The 11,214-nt window shown below is 49.1% G+C and overlaps 1 protein-coding gene across 1 annotated transcript; it reads right to left on the bottom strand.

Moving 5' to 3' along the window:
- Window positions 1-912: 912 nt before the first annotated feature.
- Window positions 913-10,197, bottom strand: mey (morpheyus). Its single transcript, XM_002137045.4, has 7 exons — window positions 9,739-10,197; window positions 5,423-6,048; window positions 4,466-4,626; window positions 4,100-4,301; window positions 2,742-3,931; window positions 2,146-2,388; window positions 913-1,834 (listed from the first exon to the last, which is right to left on the bottom strand). The coding sequence occupies exons 2-7, from the start codon at window positions 5,968-5,970 to the stop codon at window positions 1,740-1,742; spliced, it is 2,439 nt and encodes an 812-aa protein (XP_002137081.2). The 5' UTR covers window positions 5,971-6,048; window positions 9,739-10,197; the 3' UTR covers window positions 913-1,739.
- Window positions 10,198-11,214: the final 1,017 nt, after the last annotated feature.

Here is an 11,214-nt window from a genome sequence, read left to right as displayed (position 1 = left end):
GCCATCTTTGGGGTGGTTTGATAGAAAATCAGTAATAATTATGACAAAAAAAATTATGGCATGGTAGATGAAGATTGCTTCAAATCTCTCTGGAGAGAGCTGCTGCTGCGTTCCATTACAATGGAATTTCTTCAAAAATTATTCGAATCACTTGCCAGACAGATAGCTTTGATAAAGAGGTCCCATTTTCAGTGGCTGGAGTAGGAGATTCCACAAGGCAATTGCGGGAATTCTTGAAATCTTTCAAGAAATATTTATCACTTGCTAAAAGTACTATTCGACCATCTTAAATACACAATTCTTTTAAAGATAAAGAATACCCTCATACATTCCGAGAGAATTTTCTAAATACAACTTTCCAAGCAATTCCCTCGCCCAGAATCCGTGCCACAAACCTTCCATGCCACCTCCAAAATGTAGGTGAAATCAAGTTAATGAAGTTGTTTACCTGCAATTCGTAGCCTTCTTTTCCTCGCCCAATTAGTTTGTCACTTTTACTGCAGCTACACTTTGGTTTAAGCGGAGTTCAGTTAAGTTCAGTTTAGTTTGCTTTACTTTTGGCTTGGATCAGTTCGGTTTCACTTGGGCAATTTTCCACCTGGTAAGTGTGGCATGGCATTCCCATTCGATTGCGGGCGAGCAGAGGAAGGCTAAACGCTGCTCTTGATTGATTTGTATCAACGTTGATTAGGCCAAAACCAACAATCATGGCCACGGCTTGAGGTTGGCCTTGTTAGGCCAGCAAAACCAAGGCAAAGATGGCAGCCTAGTAGGCTGCAAGTCGGACCTACCGACAGACAGACAGACGGTCAATCAATTGGCATTGACATTGACATTGACGGGCAAATTTTGTTTTCCGTAGGAAAAAACCCAAAGGAAAACAAAAGAAAAGCGAAATGCAAACGAGGAGTACGAGTATCTTTCTAATACGTTTATTTACCTTTTATAGCATCTGAAGTTTTGTCTCTTGTTACATTTTTTTTTCTCTTTCTTATTCTTGTGTGTGTTTTGTGTTTTATGTATTATGTTGGGTTGTGTATCTGTCTGTGTGTGTGTGTTCGTTTAGACCTAGCATATATATGAGCATTAAGTTAAGTTAAGTATTTAAGTATTAGCAGACAGTCAAACCTCTTAAACGAGCAATTGGCCAGTAGGGGGAGTCGTCAGTACGGTGCTCGCTTGAGAGGTTTGAATGGTTCGTTCGCACTACGGACTAAGGAGCTTTTACGAGTCTTAAGCTGATAGTATGTCGACATATTCAGAGTAGTCTTAGCGGTAAGTCTTATAGAGGGGGCTACGGGGACGGGGACGCCTAAATGGTATATGGGCATATAAGTAAGGTATAAATATTAAGCTACAGCTGGAGCTCGGTCCCAGGCCCTTCCCTCGATCCCGTTGCCATTTGTCTAGGTTTCATCTTTCATCTTCACAGAGGAGTCCAGCAGCTCTGTGTTGCTGCCACATTTCGGATGCTGGGGGAAGGGCCTCGCCTGGCTCTTCGTTCGTTCTCGTTCTCTTCGTACATCTACTAACTAGATTATGAGCGGTGCTAAGTTTTGAGCTAAGTAGAATTTCATGCTAGTTCTTCCTTCATTTCATCTTCATCTTCACGTTTGTTGCTGTGGAAAGGCAAATGCTGCAGTCTTGCCTCTTGTCTCTTGTCTCTGCCTTCTATTTGCTGATGTCGGACGTTCTTTCTGGGATTCGATTCGATTGCACACTCACTCCTGGCTCTCCATTTACCGCTTGTGTAACGCGCGCTTCTGCATATTGTCCCAGACAGCGATGACCGTCAGCTGGAGGAGCAGGAACAGTGCCCCGGCAATTATGAAACCTGTACGAGTATACAGACGGGTGTTTGTGTTGGTAATAGAGTTGTAAAAAGAGTTGAAGAAAATTTACGAGCTTATTTAATTAGCTGGGCACTCAGTCGGCACATTGGAGCCGCTGTCTGAAGCTATGGGCTCTCGGGCTCTCGGGCTAGATGGCGCGACGGCACGCGATTAGCGCAAATCAATTCGCCACGCTCGGCGATACCCAGATATTGCCCCAGACCACAGACCCCAGAAACCAGCTCCAGATCGCCACCGTGCTACGCTTTGCCCTGCCCAGAGATCACAGCCCAGAGAGTGAACTGGAACTTACCATAACCATTTATGCAAGTGTCCGATTTGGTGCCCAGTTCCAGTTGCAATTTGGCCAGGCCATCGATGGGCCCTGCGCCGATGCCGTTGCTGTTGCCGCTGCCGCCTGAATCGGCGCCATTGAAGGCGAACTTATCGGTGATTTGTATCGATTGCACCAGCAAAATGTTCTCATCGGTTGCGGCCGGCTGATGACTCACATCACGTTTTTGGCGTTCCGACTTAATGGCCAACTCCAGCTCGACTGTAAAAAGGTAGCAGAGAGGAGAAACGGGGGAAATGGAATGGAAAAGAGCCACAAGAGAGGCAGAAACAAGAAATGAAATATGTTTTCTGGGAGCTGAGCTGTGTGCAACCTGACCAGGGATGGAGTACAACCGCAACTGCAACTGCAACTGCCACAGCAACAGCGGGTGCCATGCCCGCTCTTAGAGTGGTGCTGCATATCTCTGGTGTGCGATTATCCACTTCCCTTTTGAAGAGCCCCATCCCCATCTCCCATGGAAGCTGATGAAAGGTCACTCGGTGGCTGGCGTTGCATGTTGCTGTTGCTGTTGCTGTTGCAGCCATCCCTGGCACAGAGAACCGTTTACTTACCGCCATCGGTGCCATTCAGCACTGAACGCTTGCGCCGACCGTAGGATAGCAGACTCTTGAGTTCTCCGTTCTCATCGTTGTCGCAGATAACCGGTTCGCAGCGCGGTATGCAGGGCGTGACCAGGGCGCGGAACTGCACCAGCTCCGAGGAGGGGAACTTGAAGGCGTCGAACTGTGAGAGCAGCACCTTGCGATTGCTGGCCATCTTCTGCATGGCACTCATTATGTACTGGTCCGTGGGACAGCCGTTGGCATCGATCAGCGTGATTTCGGCACTGTCCGTCCCGTCCATGGCCACCAGTTCCCGCACAAATATCTCGTACGGACTGTTCGCGTCGACGATCTCGAATCGGAGGGCCAGCGGGTCTCCCACCTCGGCGATGCGTTTCATGTCGCTGCCATCACGTGCCGTGATCTTCATGATGACATTCGGGGAATCGACAATGATTTCCTCGCTCAGCGTCGACTCGATCTCGCCGGTTACGCCCAGATCCACATTGTTCACCACCGTCTTATTGGTCAGATCATACTGGCAGGAGACGGCCAGTCCCAGATCGGAGGAGGTGACAATCATGTCATGATGCTGGATGACAATGTCGTTCATATACCGGCCGTAGGCACTCTGGCGGACATTGCACTCTAGGTCGTTGTAACGCATCTTCAGATCGAACTCCAGAGAGTTGTTCACGTTGACGGCACAGGATTTGGGGGCTCCCTTGGCATAGACCTTGCCGTCGAACAGCTTCGAGGTGCGAATCTTGGTGATCATTTCGCCAGAGCGGCAATCGATGGATACATTATAGCAGGCAGACTGCTCGTAAGTGGCCGCCTCTTCAATGCTCAGATAGGGCTCCGAGAGATCCGTCAGGGTGGCGCGACTGTGGTGCGAGAGGCGGCAGACATGCTCCCCGGTCTCGTTGTAGTCGTAGGAGTGGCAGCGGAACGGGGCGGTGAGGCAGAGGTCGCGACAGTCGTCGATGCTCTGCACATTCTGATGCACCGAGTCGACGGTCTTCAGAATGCGACCCGAGATCCGCTTGAACTCACACAGCTTGCTGGGCTCCTCCGCGCAGTTGTTCTCCAGATAGTCGGCGCCATCGTAGGCCGCGATGTTCGCCTCGTCCGACAGCGTAATGCGATCCATGTCCGAGAGCTCGCACAGGCCAGAGTGCGCATAATAGTTGGCCGATCTTCACAAGAGTCACAACCAAGAGGTAAGAGGCAAGCGGCAAGCGGCAAGAGGCAGATGCCGAGTTGGATAGAGTTGGAGAGGGATACAAGAGAGTGGCACAAGAGGGTGGCAGATGAATGAGTTGGGTGGGTACACTGCTCGTTGTAACGGGATTCCCAGCACTTACCGACAGGTGAACTCCGTCTCGCCCAGGCACAGCTCGATGCAGTCGCGCCTCGTGGCCACGCTCTGGCTGGCCTTGGCTCGCTCCGGCAGCCGGTAGCCCTGGACGCGATCAATGCACCAGGCCTTCGAGCAGGGTCGCACTCCGAAGCAGGATTTCTGTGCGTATACGGTGAAAACGGGATACTGGGAGCGCGAAAGTGAACCTGCGGATGGAATGGGATGCCAGATGGGATGTGGGTGTGGAAGATGGTGGAGTTCACATTTATTATAGAACATTTAACATACAAGCTTTGGGCAATAGATCGTGGTGCAGATTATAACCCACTGCTCGGTGTGCTCGCTCGGCTTGGCTTGCTTTGGTACTCACCTGGCAACTGATCGGCGGTGCTGCGGAACATGACACACAGGCCCGTCTCATAATTAACCGAGCTGCAAGATTCATTGGCCTGGCAGGCCTCCAGGCAGTCGGTCAGCATGAGGGTGCCGGGCAGCGTTTCCAATTGCCTCGATGGCGCCGATAGCACGTACCTATAGCCCATTCGAGATCGAATGGATCGGAGTGGAATGGAATGGAATGGAATGGGATGGTATCGGGGATTAGGAGGAAAGTAACGCACATAAATTCATGGATACCCGTTCGGGAGCAACAGGTTTTCTCTTTGGGTCTCTATCTCTCTCTCAAGTGGGTGGGTTGAAGTGTTTTTTAAATAATATTATAAATTGAATCTTCCTCTTGGGTTTGGAGGGGGGATCTCTTTCGAAGAATCCAATTGCCCGATGGTTGAATTATGTATTTAGATCACGAGGCGAACCAAATGGAACCCAATTTTCGAATTGTGCCACATTCTTTAAGCAGTGTTGCCACAAAATATTTCTCTTACTTTAAGATTGGAAAAAGTTTAAATAAATTAAACAAACTACTGCTTTGTCGGATAATTGTTTTTTTCTGTGGGGTTCATTGACCCAAAATGGGTTGCCACATCGGTAAACAATTGAATCGCTGAACTAATTTATTGTTAGCTTCTTAGTTGGAGAACGTTTTAAAGGAAATTGAACTAAATCTTTTTTATTTTTGCTGCCAAGTGGTAACCATGAACTTTTCGATTACTCTGACAACCCTCGTCCGTTTTTTTTACGATGTGTTTACAGGGAACGACACTGCCATCCCATCCTATAAGTCTCGCCTAATTTATGCCCCCTCGTTGGCTGGATCCTACTTTTTTTTTACCTTGGTCTCCGTCTCTGTCTCTGTCTCTGTCTGTTCCCCCTTGGGCAACTAATTGCCCGGAATTAAGATTTATGGCCCTGGCCTGGTGACACTTACCCTGTTATAAGCTCGAAGCCAATCATATCCGGCTCGCAGTCCTCATCGATCAGGCCAGAGCCTGAAGGTGTTGCGGTTGGGGTCTGGTTGGCCAGATCATCGGCTTTGGTCTCCACATTGGCAGGTGATGCCGCTACTGATGCCAATGCCGATGCCGATTCTGATGCTGATGCCGCTGCCGATGCCGATGCGGCTCCAGGTGGCGATGCGACAATCGCTTCCGCTGGTTCGTCGGATTGCAGCGTCAACGGTTTTGGTAGCTCGCTTCCGTTCAATGTTCCAGCTCCCGCTGCAGCTGGGGCTGCGGCTGCGGCTCCCACTGCTGCCGCGGCTGCCAGTGCCCCTGCTGCTGGTATTGGTGTGGCATTGTTGCGCGGAAATGTCTTCAACGGTTTCACCGGCCGCTTGGGCAGCAGCTTGCGTGCTGCCACCGAGCTGTCCACCAGCAGCATTAAGGCAACCAACACCAGGCAACATGTCGTCTTGGTCGTTGTCTTCATCATCATGCTGACTCGTTTCTTTGTCATTGACCGTAGCTGTAGTTGCATTGCTGTTCTTGCCACTGCAGCAAGTTCTCTGCTTCTCTGCTTCTCCTCTTCGCGTTGCTGTTGCTGCTGTTGAAGTTTCTGCAAGTCGGAGGAAACAAAAAAGGTGTTTTGGTAGCTTGGTTTTTAATTAGCATTTCAGTCTGTGCCCCGGCTGCCTCCTAGCCTGGCTTCCCACTCTCATGCTTATCTCATGATTAATTGCGCCAGCAGTTACAGTTAAGCTTTAATAATGGGTTTAATGTTGGCCCAGCAGCAGCCCCACCAGCCACCACTCGTATCTTGCGGCAATTGCAACTGCAACTTGAGCTTATGGTGCTATTGCTACTGTAAGTGCTCGCCTGCAACGCCCACCATCACGAAATGCCGTTGATTAATTGCAATGAAATAGATGCAAAATCAATTTGGTTGATGATCCCCCGATGCCCAGGCAGACATCGGCTTCTGCGGGTCTCTCGCTTTGGACCCTGCCACTGCCACCGCCACTGGCAACTGGCGGCTGCCTGTTGGCTGTGGCACGCACAGGCCCAGGAATTAAAATAATGCCACTTAGCCGAACGCACGCACAGGAAGCCGAAAGATACTGCGAGTATAACCAGCAGCTGAAGATGAGGTGGCTTCATGCCAAGATGAGGCAAAAGTTAAACCCAAAGCTGTAAGCCGAAATGGTCAAGAAGAATTCTGATTGGGGGCCCCCTGATCACAATGCGATCGATACGAACAGAACAGAATGCAGCACTGTTGAAATGCTGGTAGTTGGATCGTTAGTGGCTTTTGCGGTTCTTTCTCTTCGGCGGCATAGAAAATGCATTACGAGTAATATGCGTTAAATCACAGAGCTCCACTCGCACTGGCTCTGCTCACAGTTCTGTTCTGAGTTCTGTTCTGATCTGAGTAGAGCATGGAGCTCTCCCCATGCTCGGATTGATTTCCGCACTAATCGAATTCCACTACAGATCGCGGACTCCCGATTCCCGACTTTCAGCCAGCTGCTGCTCTCGTGAGTGCTCCAGCCCGCTGCAATACCTCATAATCAGCGATTATGCAATTGTCTGGCTGCAAATCAATTTTCATGGTCTCTGGTCAATGACATGGCCAAGGCAATGGAGTGAGTCGCGTGCCTCAGAGTCTACAGAAATTCCTTGAATGGAAAAAACATTCTAATTACTCGGCTCTTCGAGCTCCCAGCTCCGAGCTTCGATCTTCGACTAGCAGCCACAAGTTGAGTCTGCAACTGAAACTGCAACTGTCTTGGCCTTGTTGTTGCGATGTTTTAGTTGTTTTTGTTGCTTGCCCCACTCAAATCACAATTTAATGTTGTGGGTCAGTTGCCTTAGTGGGGCAATAAACTAATCCTAATCCTTGCTGCAGTAGCTGCCCCAGCCAGTGGCCACTCTCAGCCATGGACATGGACATGGACATAAATTTCCATTTGGCAGTCGATGCTGCTCCTGCTGCGGCTCCTACTCTCGGACTCCAACATCGACCACAACTTCGACTTGCCTTGGCTGGCATTTCAATTCGAATTGAATGGAGATTTATATATGCATGCTAGTATCGGGATGTTGGTTCATTTATCAGCCAGAGTCTTGGCGAAGGGGAGGCGGGGGGGCAAGTGTTTAGTAACCCGTTTCCCTCTTCTTTAGCATATTTACAGCCAAATTTGACAGTTTGTTTGGCTTCTCTTTATGGAGTGTTTAGATGTGATGTGGGGGGGAGGGGGGAATGGGAATCGCCGCTTAATGAATGATTCGACTGCCAGAGAGAAATGACTGGTCTGTCTCTAAGAGACTTCACACAGGAGACTTTCAAACGCCGGATCTGGTTCAATATTCGGGCTAATCCCACTCAGCGGAGTAGTCCGTCTGTCAGGGTGCCAATAAAACACTTTTATGACACCAATTCGGCACAGAAACGTGTTATTCCTTAATTAAAATGGTGATCAACGGCTCGGTTCGGTTCGGTTCGGTTCGTTGTGTTTCAGAATGAACAGGCAGAACTCTTCCACTTTCCGCTGTTGGTTGCCGTATGTTGGATGTGGGCTCGCGGAAAAGTGTGCCAGGGAAATGCCAGTCGAATGACATAACTGCCAACCGCAAGCTTATCTCAATTGAAGCGCACCTCAATGTAACTGTAAGCCATGTGTGGAAGCCACAGATGGAGGCAGCAACACCACTCGGGCCACTACCAGCCAAGCAACCAGCCAGCCAAGATATACGTACAACCAGCCTGGCGACTACGACTACCCGACCAGGCTATCTTCATTTCATGGCTGGCAATTTGAAAACTGCACCCGCTGGCCATTGGCAGAAGGCAGAAGGAGTCGACTGGATGGCTGCTGGCTCGTTGATGCCTCGCTGGTTGCATGGAATAGCACACGGCCGCAATGTGGGTCACCTCGGAGTTATTTCTATAGAAATACTTTTTTGTTGGCGGCGAAAAATTTCTCAAAGTTAGCGACAAATCTTCAATTAATGGCCAGTGAAATTTCTCAAATATCAAAAGATCTGGCGTGCTCTGACCGTGGCCTGGCCCACAAACTTGTTTCCATTTGATGCGGTGAATCAAAAGACATCTCAACTGGAAGAATGAGGGAAAAACTCAACCGAAAACTTTTCATTTCATGGCCCCAGACGCAGACCCAGACCCAGACCTAACGGCAAGTTAACCGCACCAATTTGAAAGCCGTTCGAAAACCTAATCTATTCACCCAATCCATAAACAAACTCATGTATAAATACATGAAAAAAGAGAGTAAACACTGGGGGAGAACATGATCTTGTGGCTCACGCTTTGCCCGAACATGCCACCGAAATCAACGAAGAAGAGCAGCTCTAACTGTGAAAGCATTTCATCCAGATCATGAAAAGTCCACATGGATCAGTGCCGCCATACACATAGCCGGCATATTAATGAGCAGCTCTGTGCAGTCAGCTTAGGGTATCGTTTACCCTGGGCCCATGGCGTAACAGGCAAATCAGGCACGTTGAGGCACGTAGACCCGAGATTTGTCAGTCAGAAATGTGACTTCATGGCTCAAACCGCAGTGGTTCGGTTCTTCGATTCTAATGTCAATGGGGAAGTCTTTAAAGAAAAGGCAGCGAAAGTTTTACATGGTTTGACATTCAAGTCTTGAGGTCTGAGCCCCAGCTAATTGCCATTAAATTGTCGCATCGAACCGTTGCCGTTGCCTGACCCAAATCACACTGGCCACCACCAGGATCCCGATCCCAAGTGGGTAAATGAACAGAACAGCAGAAAAAAAAAAAACGCAGAGTTGGAAAAGGAGAAGTTGAAGCTGAAGCTGAAGTTGAGAAGAACCACTCAAAAGACTTGACCAGGCAAAAGTTAATTGCCTGCAGAATTCTGCACATTTGGGAGTTGACGAGTTCTCTCCGTCTTGCACGCTTCCGGCATGGCAAAAATGCCTTCTTCTTCTCGGGGTTTATCTTGGAAACTGGAAACTAATGTGACATCTTTTCAGGCTGTTTGCTGTTTTGCTGTTGAATGTTGGATGTTCGCTGTTGTCGATCCGACGATCCGGCGACCATCTCAGTCGAACAGAACTGACATTCACCCAGAGCTTTCTCTAATGATCCATTGACCATTTTCGTTTAATTGATGGACATCCTGTTTGGCTGACAATTGACACCTTGTCAGGCTTGGCCTCGGCCTCGGTCTCGGCCATTGAATGTCAATTCAATAGAATTTTTCGGCAAAACGCGTCTTTGCAAATATTTTCAACTGTTTTTCAAACACTTTTTGGTTTACCTTTGATTCAAAATATCGAATGCACTTTAATGTTAACCAAAACGTTTCAGTATTTCACTCGAGCTGGCAGGACACGCACGATTTGGTTGATTAATTGTTATTTAATTCCTTTCCTGTGGTACTTTGTTTGATTTAAACTCTTTTTGTTTGTTTGTTCGTTGAACCGAAACTGAAATTGCTCGAAACTTTTGAACCGTCGAACCGCTCGAGCGCTCGCCGTCTGCACTGTCGAAAGTGGAGCGCCTAACTGCCTAGCATATGTTTTGGGTAAACGTTCTTATGTGACTTCGACTTCGAATGCGACTCCGTCTCCAAGTCCGACTCGACTGCGACAGCGAAGCCAGAATTCCAGATGCTGCGGGGAAATGGAGAATCGATTCGAATGGCTCTCACAGTTCGTTAGCTTCTATGACTTCAGCGTTTGAGTTTGCGTTTGCCACTGCGACTGCCAGTTCGAGCACCTTGACACTGAATGCTGGCTGCGAAGGCCGCGGAAAACGTTTTCAAGCTGGGAAGCCACCGTCAGAGCCAAAGCCAGGTCCAAAGCGAGAGCCAATGTCGATGTCGAAGCCGGCGTTGGCGTTGGCGTCGTTCGAAGCAGAAGCAGAAGCGGCATCGGCAGTGGCAGTGGCAGTGGCAGCATCGACTAACTAATGTTGCCTCTGCCACGGCCACGGCCGTGCCTCTGTCTGTGCCTCCGCTGTGCTCTCTTTGGCCAAGTAAACCGGTAAAAGACAGACGGCTAATGCCGATCCTCTCTTAGCCAGCTCTCTTGTGTCGGCCATTCTCTTTGCTGACAACTTTCTTCAGCAGAAGCTTTTCTCGCAGCCAGCTCTTGAAGAGGCCCCAGCCTCAACAGAGGGCCTGGGACTTGGGACTGGCTCTGGGTCTGGGCCCTCTGCGATTCTTGTTCTTGTCGGAAGTAATAAAATGCAATTATAACAGTGGAGGCAAATGATTTTCTAATGCGATTGCCTGACACGCAGCTTCAGCATTGAATTGCACTGAATAATGCCAAATTGAAGTCTCCCAGCAGGTTATGCTCGTGGAAGAGTTAGATGTAAAGGTAGAGGCAAAGGTAGAGTTCATTTGCAGCTGCAGGTGCATTGATCATTCAAGAAGAGAGTCCATCAAAAGAGGGGAGCCACGAACCACAAGCGGTGCTGGAGAGGAGAGAGATGAGAGCTGGCTAGAACCCTGCAGCTTTCTAATGACCAAAGTTGTAACTACTCGCACCAGAAGAACTGCGTGTACTGGGTACTGGTATCTCCACTTGTACACGATGAGCATTACCTCAGCGCACGCCTAATTAAGTGCGCGATAACAATCGAATCAGAGAGGGAGCTTCGACGGGCTCCAAGCTATGGGGAATGGGGTCACTGATTGTGGGGATGGGTACCACGAGTGCTCTTCGTATAGCCCTTACTCACACATGCACCAAAGCGTCGCATCCCACTTTGATACGAGCATTTATGC

Source organism: Drosophila pseudoobscura, chromosome 2, assembly GCF_009870125.1.
Source record: "Drosophila pseudoobscura strain MV-25-SWS-2005 chromosome 2, UCI_Dpse_MV25, whole genome shotgun sequence".
NCBI classification, from domain to species: domain Eukaryota; kingdom Metazoa; phylum Arthropoda; class Insecta; order Diptera; family Drosophilidae; genus Drosophila; species Drosophila pseudoobscura.
Note: the sequence above shows the minus strand (reverse complement) of the source record. Positions and strands in the feature narration are given on the sequence as shown.